Source organism: Amphiura filiformis, chromosome 16 (genome assembly GCF_039555335.1).
Source record: "Amphiura filiformis chromosome 16, Afil_fr2py, whole genome shotgun sequence".
Classification (NCBI taxonomy): Eukaryota; Metazoa; Echinodermata; class Ophiuroidea; order Amphilepidida; family Amphiuridae; genus Amphiura; species Amphiura filiformis.
In genome coordinates, this window is record NC_092643.1 from 59,689,175 (window position 1) to 59,701,225 (window position 12,051).

Genomic DNA, 12,051 nt, shown 5'->3' on the forward strand with positions numbered 1-12,051 from the left:
TGTTATTTATCACAAAAGAATATTGCAAGGAGTTATGGTATAAAAAGTATTTGACAATAAAGCGGTATACCTTGCGGGGTTTGAGTTGTCTGTATACTTTGCGGGGTTTGGGTTGTCTGCGCATGAGTAGTAGTACCTGTAACATTGACAAACGAATTACGAATAAGACAAAGGATGTTGGTGGAAATAAAGCAACATAATAAAGCAAGTGTGCTATATTTAGTTATTATAGAAGAATATTGCAAGGAGTAACGGTGTTAAAGGTATTTGGCAATAAAGCGGTATACCTTGCGGGGTTTGGGTTGTCTGTATACTTTGCGGAGTTTGGGTTGTCTGTGCATGAGTAGTAGTACCTGTAACAATGACAAACGAATTACGAATAAGACAAAGAATGTGAAAATTGAGTAGCATGGGCAAGGGTGCTTTAAATATCTTTTAGTTATCATGGAAGAATATTGCAAGGAGTTACACGAGTTTGAGTTTGAGTTGTCTGTGCATGTGTAGTAGTACCTGTAACAGTGACAAATGAATTACGAATAAGACAAAGAATGTATGTGACAATAGAGCAACATTGGCAAGGGTGCTATGATTATCTTTTAGTTATCATAGAAGAATAGTGCAAGGAATTACGGTGTAAAAGGTACTTGAGAAATAAAGCGGTATACCTTGCGGGGTTTGGGTTGTCTGTATACCTTGCGGGGTTTGGGTTGTCTGTGCAAGAGTAGTAGTACCTGTAACATTGACAAACGATTTAAGAATAAGACAAACAATGTATGCGACAATAGAGCATCATAGGCAAGGGTGGCTATACATATCTTTCAGTTATCAGGAAAGGATATTGCAAGAGATATGATGTAAAAGATAAAGCGGCGTACCTTCCGGAGTTTGGGTTGTCTGTGCATGAGTAGTAGTACCTGAAACATTGACAAATGAATTACGAATAAGACAAAGAATGTGAAAATAGAGCAGCATAGGCAATGGTACTATGATTATCATAAAAGAATACTTTGAGTTACGATGTACGATGTAAAAGGTATTTGACAATGAGCGGCATTAGTGCATTGCTACATGTACAAGAAAAATAGAGCATCTATATATTGATAACAAAATCCGGGAAAAATTCAACTCAATATTCTACTTCATCATTTTGATCCGTTAGTGAGAAGAAACACCATTCACCATTTTAATCCATTAAATAAAAAAACACTATTCACCAATTTTATGCATTAGTGTTAGTGAGTAGAAACACTATTTAAATTATTAAGTAGAAAAAACGATTCACCATTTTAATCAATTGAGTAGAACTACCATTCACCAATTTTAGGCATTAGAGTGCAGAAACACCATTAAACATTTTTGAATAGAAATAATATTCACCATTTTGATCCATTGAATAGAAACACCATTCACCAATGTTATGCATTAGTGAGTAGAAACAACATTCATAATTTTAATCCATTGAGTAGAAACACCATTCACCAATTTTATGCATTAGTGGGTAGAAACACCATTCACCATTTTAATCAATTGAGTAGAACTACCATTCACCAATTGATCCATTGAATAGAAACACAATTAGTGAGTAGAAACACCATCCACCGCTTTGATCCATTAGTGCGTAGAAACACCATCCACCATTATTGAGTAGAAATACCATTCACCACTTTGACCCATTATTGAATAGAAACACAATTCACCATTTGAACTGTTATTGAACATAATTGAATAAGGCAATGAAGGATTAAAAGAAGGATATGAGAAGACGAAGTAAACGAAGACGATGAAAACGATGACAAATGAAAAGACAAAGGAAAATGAGGAAAAAAATCAGTTGAAAATGATCATGGTTTACTTGTTTCTTTGATGGTTGTCGATTCAGATGGAGATGTGGAAGTTGTTTGAATAGATTCCGTAACATCTGGTGATGTTGTCAGCTCCGTAGTGAAATAGGTCGTGTGGCCTGAAAAATAATATGAACCTGTGACTATTTTTAGTCCGGTGTTAATTTTCTGAGAAGAAAGAAGCAGACGGTAAAGCAGAGGAAATTTTTTAAATCTGTAATTGAGGAGGATAAAGAATGCTACAGGAAAGGAGAAACCGGCATTCACAATTTTATTCAACAACAACAAGAAGAATAAGAGAAGAGAAGAAATAGAAGAAAAAGAAGAGGATATGAGGCGGAGAAGAGAAGAAGAGGAGGAGGAGGAGGAAGATGAAGAAGAAGTGTAAGATGACGAATGAGTAGTAGAAGAAGTGTAAAAAGAAGTAGGTGACAAAGAAGAAACAAGAAAGGAGAATAAAAAGTGGTATGTGAAAAGAAGAAAAGAAGAATAAAAGCAATAGAAAAAAAGAAGCGAAGAAGCGTATACGAGAGAATTGAAAATAAGAATATAGAAAGAAAAAACACCATTCACCATGCAGTTTGGTCTATTATTGAGTAGAAGACTAAGACAGCGTAGAAGTATGATATGAGATCAGGAAGTCAAAGAAAAAGAGAAGAACGAGGAAGAAAAGAGGAGATGCGATCAAGGTTTATACTTGTTGGCTGGGTGGTTGTTGATTCAGATACTGATGTCGAAGTTGTTTGAATAGATTCCGTAACATATGGTGATGTTGTCAATTCCGTAGTGAAATTGGTCATGTGATCTGAAAAATAATATACATTTTTGAAGAAGAAAGAGTTTGAGAAAAGGGCAAAGAAAAATAAGCAAGATGAAAGGAGAAAAACATCATTCACAAGTTTAATCCGTAATTGAGGAGGAGAAGAATGAGAAAGAAGAAGACATTATATAAGAGGAAGTAGGAGGAGAAGAAGACAGGAAAGAGAGGACATATGAATTAGTGCCCTGCGGGGCAAGATTGTTTCACCCAGATCCTGGCATCTTTTTGTCGCACACCGGACCGGCCGATCCGAACTTCTGCTATCATTTCGATCATTTCTAACCTTCTCATATCCGATCCGATCAATGTAGACTCAATGTCAATTGAAAACTAAGAATGGCGACCGTACATGTATTAAATTAATATATTTTAGTTTTACTGATCCCGACCCGGACCGGAACCGGAAGAAAGAACCCCGATCCGTTTCAACTCGGCGAGAACTCGCACAGATCAGACACAATCGGTTGATGTATGTCCCGACCCATAAATTTTGAATTTTTCTTAATCCTATCCGTTGTCGGTCCTGATCGGTCCGAATCGGGCTAGAGTATTTCGGATTTTCGGGTAACCCCGCAGGGCACTAGTACAAAGTACGGTAGTAGAAGGCAATGCCGATTAAGACAAATAAAAGATATAAGAATATGAATACATAATAAGTGTAAACATCAGAAAAGCAGAAGCAAACGAGGAAGCGATATTATTACTTTGCTTACCACTTGATGGTGTCGTTGCCGACGTTACAGTGGTAGCATCGGGAGCGGTGGTAGGAGCTTGTGTAGTCCCTGATAATGATAAAGATAATGGCATTTGTGTATGTCTTGTACATTGTGCACACCTTAATGGAAGTTTACTTATAACTTTTACAAATTCCAAATTCCCTTACAGTTGAAGAAATCCCTTCACCATTTCTTCCTAACAATATTTCATATAAGTGGTTTTGTTAATTTAAAAGATATAATGAAAATTAACGCAAAATGTTCCCGCCAAATTCGATCCTGCGTGCACTATAAGTGTTCACATACCGAACATTCCCAAGCAGATATTGTTGCAAAGTTCAAGTGCACATCAACTAATAGTATCGAAAATATTCAAATATTTCAAGTGTATGTATAGCCATGGCGGTATGTAACAATTTAAGGGTTTAGGGCAAGAATGCCCTACCTGCAATAGCTGCCATATTAACATATGACAATTCCTGCATTCGATATTGTATTATACATCTAAAAATGATACTAGGCAGCTATTGCAGATAATGCCTTCTTGACCCAACTTCTGGAAATATGATGACAGAAACGCCTTTGTTATGAGCTTATGAAGTTAGGGCCCTTAAACTATTGACATTATGTGCATTTGTCAATGTAAATAGTATTTTTAAAAGTTACATACTAGCATTATGACACCATATATAAATACTTACCACAAACTTCGTCACCTGCCGGCTCTGTATAAATTAATGAACAAAACAATGACATTACGGGTAGTATTGATATTATTTAGTAGTATAATACACAATATTATAGTATTATGTATAAAATAATAATTAGACCCCTACCTACAGCGCTAACGATTGATAATAAACAAATAATACAGGGTGTATCAAAATGATTGGTACCCATCAATTTTGATGTTTATTGAAAACTTTACCTAACATTAGATACTCTTGAAATGTCCAGAATGTATAGTTTTTGAATTGCTTTACAATTCATCTGCAAATTATTTGGATCTTATGTTGAATTTTGACGTGACAGGCTCATCCCTTATCAATGAAAACTGATGGGTACCAATCATTTTGATACAGCTTGTACTGGTACCAACAGAGGCCTTGCATGTGACGTATCATCCCGTAAATATGGCGGACTACTCAAATGCATTCAACAAAAGCATGATTGCAATCTACCGTGACAGTTCGTCTCACACACATAACCCTGCACTACGGTCAAATAGGTTGATGACAACATTTGATTGAATGGACTGCACTCCGCCATAACTACGGTGAAGGACACCGGCTCAAATCCTTTGTTTGGAGCCAATCGATAATTTCATGCAGGGCCTCAAATTTAAATCGAAACACCGAAAACATAAATATAAGGAATAGATGTTATCCGTGTTCTATAAGCTGCATATAATATCAGCGACTGCTATACCTTGTTTAGGACTTTCAAAAGAAGCACCTGCATGTGCAACCATGAATGTTTCAAAATAGTCCGCCAAAGTCATACAGTTAACTCCGAGGTCGTGCATTGAATTGGCTTGAATGAGGAATACTACGGGAACCAGTGCCTTTTGTTAGAAGTCACACATGAGTGAAATGGATAACCTCTATACACTTCTTACCACAAAGGCCACACATCAGTGGGCAGTTTTTCGGGATAGCTGGGTGCAGTGGACAGGTGTATGGGCCTGGCCATCCAGGACTTTTCCCACAATTCTCATGATTGTTTTGACAAATAGCTAAAAAGTAAAAAGAAGAATCATTTTGAACACTAAAAACCAACATTTTATAAACCAAAATAAATTTGTAAGCGACGCATCATCGCCCACTAGTGAGATGAAATTTTTTTGACTCACTGATGAGTAAAAAAAATCCATGCCCAACTCAGTATAAATGTGTATATTCAAATTGAAAAGAACAACTTCGCCGCCAAAGGCGTCGAAGGCAGTGAAAAAAAACCCACCGTCTTCGGCGGCGGGGGCAAAAAAAACCTGCCTTACCCTAACTCCTTAGCCCCCGATAATATCTAATGGTGCGTCCCTAAAGCAACGTTATACATTATTTATTGACATGTGATGTAATGCCCTGGTACTAGTCGGGGTACTAGTAGTAGAATATTCAGTGGCGGCACCAGGATTTATTTAGGGGGAGGGGGAGGGGGGGTGGGGGGAGGCAAAGGTGAATTTGCACAAAATTGCCGCAAAAAGTGGATTTTCTTACCGCACCCCCTTTAAGGTAAATCCCATATGGGGAAAAACACCCCCCCTTAGTGCAGCCACTGAGAATATTTCGTATTTGAATGCATACACTCTCAGAAATAAAACCTGGCTCTAAAAGGCCTTAAAGAACCAAAGGAAGCTTCAAGAAAAACAGTTATTTACCCTGAAAGAACCCTTTTAAGTTCTTTAACACTTTGTAGAACCATTTTGGCCTTGATAGAACCTTTTTGGTTCATTACAGAACCGTCGAGGGTTGCACAGAGGACATTGTTTAGAACCCTTTTTGCTGAGTTGGAGTGTATTTGATGTATTGGACAAGCGACCCCTCACCAAAAATGACACTGTTATCTCCAAACTACTCGTGATAATTAGTGTTATTCCTGATATCGCCACACCCAATCGCAAAAACAAAAATGCCAAAGGTCCAAAGAGTCCCCTTTTTTGACCCAAAAAGTCCCATTTGAGAGTATAGCGAGCGAAAAATAGAGGTTTTTTAATGCCCTTTTGGTCCAAAAATGTCCAAATCCGCCCCCAGTCCAAAAAGGTCCAAATTTTGAAAAAAAAGGTCCACTTTTTCAAAATCAGCACTTCGGTAGTGATGGATCCCTGAACGTCCAAATACGCTAATAACTTCATGCCGACTTAAATTAGGGTTTATGCCATTTTATAGGATTAGAGTTAGGCGTAAGGTTAGGGTTACTAGTGTTGGCATTATGGTTATAGAGTTATGGATAAGGTTATGTCAGAGTTAGGATAAGTGTTAGAGGATTAGAGTTATGGTTAGGTTTTGGGTTAGGGTGAGGGTTAAGGTTATGTTTTAGGGTTATAATCATCAGGGGCTTAGTTTATAAGTCGGGGTTAGGGTGAAGTTAAGGGTTAGGTTACGGGGTTATAAGTAAGTTATTAGGTTTTGGACAACTGACCCTTCGGACTACTATGATGGACCTGTAACCATTGAATGCAACAAATAAGTGAAAGAGTGTGTTCTTACATGAGCAACTAGGTCCGTACCATCCATCCATGCAGGCACATGTACAGTTAGATGTTAGAGTACCACAGTTGTTACAAACTTGACGACATTCTGAAAAATAAGTTTGTACAAAATTACCGCAGTTATTACAGACTCGATGACATTCTGAAAAATATACAAAATTACCAATTCTATCTACTATCATTTTATTATTATGAGATTTAATTGTGTATGTGTGCATATTTACAATATTGTTTATAATACCGTAAAAACTCGGATAGTTCGCATATGTGCTTACTATCGAGCGCTTTTAAAACATGAAGTGCCCCATCCACAAAAGTAAAAGGGTTTTGAGTAAATCATCGATACACATAGTTATGCGAACAATCAAACCTGCAAATTTGTGTCTCAACCCCATTAGCTCAGTTGGTAAAGCACCGGACTTTGGTACAATTTCATGTTTTCAAAAACGCTGGATAGTAAGCACATATGCTAACTATCGAGTTTTTACGGTATTCTGAAAAGGCTGCATGCGAACATGCCAGGATGTGTCAAAACAGAAACGAATACTGACACTGTTAAAAGCATTGGGTAAAACTTTACCCAACCCTGTGCGTCCTATGAGCAACCATTTGTCGGGTAAAATACCCCTACCCAAGAATACGTTAAAATAATTGACATTGCCCAGCAAAAGAGTGACATTTTACCTGCGTTGTTCATAGGGCACCCAGTGCTGGGTAAAATTTTACCCAACTTTTCTAATATACATAAATACAAACCGCATGTTTCAGAGTGGTCAGAACAGGGTCCTGTAAAGAAGAAATAATGCATACAAAATGATTACATTAGTAACGTGGTAAATGCCCTGGGGTAAACGGACTGTATGTAAAGAGAATGTATTTATTTGGTCGTTTTCCAACATCAAAAAACCTCAATTCACAAAGCATATCCACGTGCGGGTATCCCACGTGATGCGATTGTGTCATCATGCGAACCGTCATATGGCCACGGAAAGCTTGGCCTGTCAAGCTAGACCTCCGTGGCAAGGTAGGCCCGTGCACGGGTGTGGAACCTGAGAGGTCGGGGGTTCAAAACCCCACCGAGAAAAAAAATCGCTTTTTCTTCTTTCTTTCTTCCTTCCTCCTTTCCTTTTCCCTCGCCAAAAAGCAACTGGGGCGTTAGGGTTAATTATAATTGTTTTTTGTTTTTGTTTTTATCCGTCGACTTTTTCGCATAAAGCGGAAGAGCGATATATCGTTCAGCGATAAAAAAAAGCAACATTTACTTATGTATTTTCTTTATAACTTACTGCATGCTTTGTTGTAACATTGTCCATTGCCAGACTGACACTCAGTACAACTTGGGCCGCTTTGAAAAGGCCTTTGACCGACATAATTCCCACTGAAAAAACATACGAATGATACCACATGATTTATATCGGCATTGTTAAAAAACAACACTCTCGACCTATTTCTGATCAGAGAAATTGAAACAAAAGCAATAGTAATCGGATCAACTACCGTACCATAGCAATTATAGATGAATACAATTTTTGACTATACCGCTCTGCACTACAACGTTCACACGGTATACCTATGCAGTGAACCATATCATGCTAATCACTCGCACCTGTAAGATTAGTATCTTTGAAAAGAGCGGTATTGTATTAATTCTATGATTACAGGCATACACAGGTGATGAGCGCAACCTGCTTGTAGTGCAGGGCGGTATAGTCAAAATTGTATTCATTTATTGCTATGGTAGTTAATCCGATTTATTACCTCACTTCTACAGCGAATAGAGGATATAGCCAGGGGGAATACGAGCGTATAGACGAATCCAACGAGCCAAGTCATGGTCAGGATTTGGTCGGCCATATTAGGGTCCCCGCATGCACCAAACAGGTGTTGTGAATGCCTAATTGGGTGGATTAAACCCGCTTAAAATTCGATGTGAGATTCTTTTGTGTTGTAAACTGTTATCATTCTTTTGTCTACGTGTAACACGGGTGATAGAATGCAGTTTAAAATACCCTTCAAGGCCGCATCATTTCACATTTTAGGTGAGTTAGTTGGGTCCCCGTCGCGGCTATGGCCGCCATTGAGGTGCAGGGAATGCGTAAAATTGGATTCGTCTATAGTCGGCTGGAGCAACATCCACTAAAGTAGGCCTGCATTAATGAAGGCATGCATGATTTCCAAGAAATTCCGCTCGGCAAATTCGGTTTAATTGGAAACATGATAAACAATGGTTGATGAGTACTTATTGTTACCATGGTTACTAGTATCTCCATTGTTTTCGTCTCGATTAACCTAATTGTCTTATTTTGTCAAATACTGGCGACTCAATGTCTATTCGGGTAAATAAGCCATCTAAAGAATAGTAACAATGCCATACTTTCATCGGGCTTTTTGTTTATTTGCACTTTCCATGTTCCATAAATATCGATTCTCTATCACTTTTCATACAAAGTGCTCTTTATTTCAAACAATTAAAATTGAATCACGCACCCCACCGAAGATTTACGTACAATAAGAGAAAATCACTGCCTATTACTATACATCAACACGATATTATGTGGTGTTAATATATATTTCTCATTATCATTTTTAAAATCACTACGACCGCTCAACACGATCGACAATTTTAGGTCGTCGGTACTTTTACAAATCTCGACTCTAAATGGTTCCAAATGAAACACCCCGATTTTGGCATTTAGAAACGCTAACTTTTTTGGAGATTTCAAAGATTTAACAATGATTTTAGGCAATTTTGCATCAATAATTTCCCTTTTGATGTCTATTATGCCACTGTTTCTAATGCTGTTTTTTGGACTTCTATGGAAATCGACAATTTTGTTGAAACGTATGGTATTACCCAAAAGCATTTTATAAATGTTGTCAAAATTTGTTAAAATATATGGCAAAATATCTTGCCAACATAGAATATTCGGCAGCAAGTTTTCAAAAAATGTTTTTGATTGTTATGAAAACGATTCATACCCTTCATACCCTTTATATCACGTTTTCTGTCAACCTTTTCTAACCTTTTGCGCGTAATATGAAAAATGTTTTGTGTTGTTGGTTTGTTTATCAGCTCCGTACATCGATAATACTAATATTGGCATAGTCACCCGCAAACAACCATATTCCCAAGTTCACGGTCTGCCAATTTACTTTCACTTAATGAAATCAATGGAAAATGATATCAATTGATACGTGATTATGATATGATCCATAGCATCCTGACATTGATTGATGGTTGCATAGAGAGCTCGTAGTAAACCTTACTTAACACAAATAATATTGAGAAAAACTCGGGGAAAAACAATGCCATTATATTTTTGAAACTGATGCAAGTCTGACTGTATACATCACGGTCATTGAGCAAGAGCTGAACTCTCTCGGTTGGAATTGAACTTTTCGGTAAATCCTATAAGCCTTTGTGAGTATACCTGAGATGTCGTCATTTGACGTCACGCCGACTTGTAATGCACAGTTCGCCAGCGTTACGTGTAATCCGATTATCACCATGTTAACTGGATCACGCTTTTGAGTCATTCTTTTGAGTTGTGCACCACGATCGAAATGATCGCATCACAAAGTCTATGGCATATCGGTGGCATGTACTACTATAAATTCCAAAAGGTGCGTGATCCAGACACCAAGGAGTTATGTAACCACTTCGCTGGCGAATAACGATGTTCGATAAACGATGTGCGCATCGGCGCAGATCGGCGATGAAATAAGCACTCAGATGTACTCGCAAAGGCCAGTAGGTAGCGCCAGGATCAAGTCTTTCTATAACCCATTCTATTCGTCTTGTGTGTCAGTTTTATTTGTTTCAATATTTGAGTGCAAACAACAATATAGATCATGTTCCCTTCTGACCCGCCTTTTATTTAAAATTATTCATAGTGAATAATTTTAAATAAAAGGCTGGTCAAATTATTTACTATGAATAATTTTAAATATAAGGCGGGTCAGAGGGCACTCAAATATTGAAACAAATAAAACTGACACACAAGACGAATAGAATGGGTTATAGAAAGGCTTGATATAAGGGGTGTCTTTTTTGTAGCAACCCTAAAAATGATTTCACACAAATTTGGTCATATACTTACGCTGGTGCGTAATGGCAATTTTCTATCCATTTATTTTGCGAACCTTCAAGATTTCCCAGGTTGTCTATCAGTTCAGCACAAAAGGCACGACTGCATCCTACTTCCATGGATTTAGCCCAAACAACCTGGTGACAAAATAAATTTAAATTACCCGTCTCAAAATTGATTCGCATTTGTGGATCACCATTATCATAGTACCATTAGGCCCTAATTCATAATATTAATTTTACATACAATAAGCTACAAAACATTCCATAATCTGTTGAGCAATGTTGCTTCATGATATGTGACCGTACACCACGAACAAGCCGTAAATTTCGCCCTGTCAATTTTGTTTTATTTCGTGTTTAGAAAATATATATCATAAGCTTTAAAATGGTATAGAAGTTGTGGGTGAAATTATTGATTGGCTCCAAACAAAGGATTTGAACCGGTGTCCTTCACCGTAGTCATGGCGCAGTGCGGTCCATTCAATCAAATGTTGTCATCAACCTATTTGATCGTAGTGCATTTGTTATGTGTGTGAGACGAACTGTCACGGTAGATTACAATCATGCTTTTGTTGAATGCATTTGAGTAGTCCGCCATATTTACGGTATGATACGTCATATGCACAACCTCTATATCATTTGACTTCAAACAATGTCCAGAAGCGGGGAAGTTATGGTTTGTTCAACTTTGCTCCTTCAACAAAATGGTATACCTTTTTCGGTTCTACATGTGTCTCTTTTCCCACATTGTTGATAATAACTATCAAACAGTCATAAATTGGCGGTCATTTCAAATCATCCCCAAGTCAACGAGGTTCAGAAATGTCCTCTCATTGTTAATTGTTGGTTATACATACCTAGACAAAATACAATGCTTTGTAACCCACCACTTGAACAGAATTTAAACAAAGCAAACAAAGACTAGAGATATATAAGAATTCTATAGACATATGTAGAAGCTAATTTTCCTCTTCAACAATAGGATTGTTGATTGGTTTTAAAGGTGTTTGACTAGCGCTTAAAATGAGACACATGTCGCATCAAATTGAGGTATCTATTAATACGACCTTTATACACATTTTACACTGTAACTCAGAATACAATTTAGGACATTTACGGCTCATTCGTGGTGTACGGTCACATATATCAATTCCACTTAAATGGTTCAGTAACCTTAAACATGTCTTTGCACGCTTTCACCAGGGTAATGTACAGTATAATTCCCGGCTGTGGTGGTTTGTTGGGGTATATTAGAAAAAAAAGAGTTCCAAGTAGAACCTTAGAACATGGTAGGTATTATAGAAGGAGAATTCACGAACCCAGTTCCCTTTGTACTATGATCGTTATGAGTCGATACTGAGCAATCAGGTATGAAT

The 12,051-nt window shown here is 37.5% G+C and overlaps 1 protein-coding gene across 1 annotated transcript in view; it reads right to left on the reverse strand.

Annotated features, from left to right (window-relative positions):
* Nucleotides 1–32: 32 nt before the first annotated feature.
* Nucleotides 33–12,051, reverse strand: part of LOC140172778 (uncharacterized) — a 29,503-nt gene continuing 17,484 nt past the window's right edge. Inside the window, exons 3-15 of the mRNA XM_072195905.1 lie at nucleotides 10,686–10,810; nucleotides 7,872–7,963; nucleotides 7,342–7,371; nucleotides 6,584–6,673; nucleotides 4,996–5,112; nucleotides 4,079–4,102; nucleotides 3,375–3,443; nucleotides 2,539–2,646; nucleotides 1,853–1,960; nucleotides 876–914; nucleotides 666–731; nucleotides 288–353; nucleotides 33–136 (exon numbers count right to left, since the gene is read on the reverse strand). Of these exons, the coding sequence (XP_072052006.1) occupies nucleotides 33–136; nucleotides 288–353; nucleotides 666–731; nucleotides 876–914; nucleotides 1,853–1,960; nucleotides 2,539–2,646; nucleotides 3,375–3,443; nucleotides 4,079–4,102; nucleotides 4,996–5,112; nucleotides 6,584–6,673; nucleotides 7,342–7,371; nucleotides 7,872–7,963; nucleotides 10,686–10,810 (1,038 nt within the window). The remainder of the gene's footprint in view (nucleotides 137–287; nucleotides 354–665; nucleotides 732–875; nucleotides 915–1,852; nucleotides 1,961–2,538; nucleotides 2,647–3,374; nucleotides 3,444–4,078; nucleotides 4,103–4,995; nucleotides 5,113–6,583; nucleotides 6,674–7,341; nucleotides 7,372–7,871; nucleotides 7,964–10,685; nucleotides 10,811–12,051) is intronic.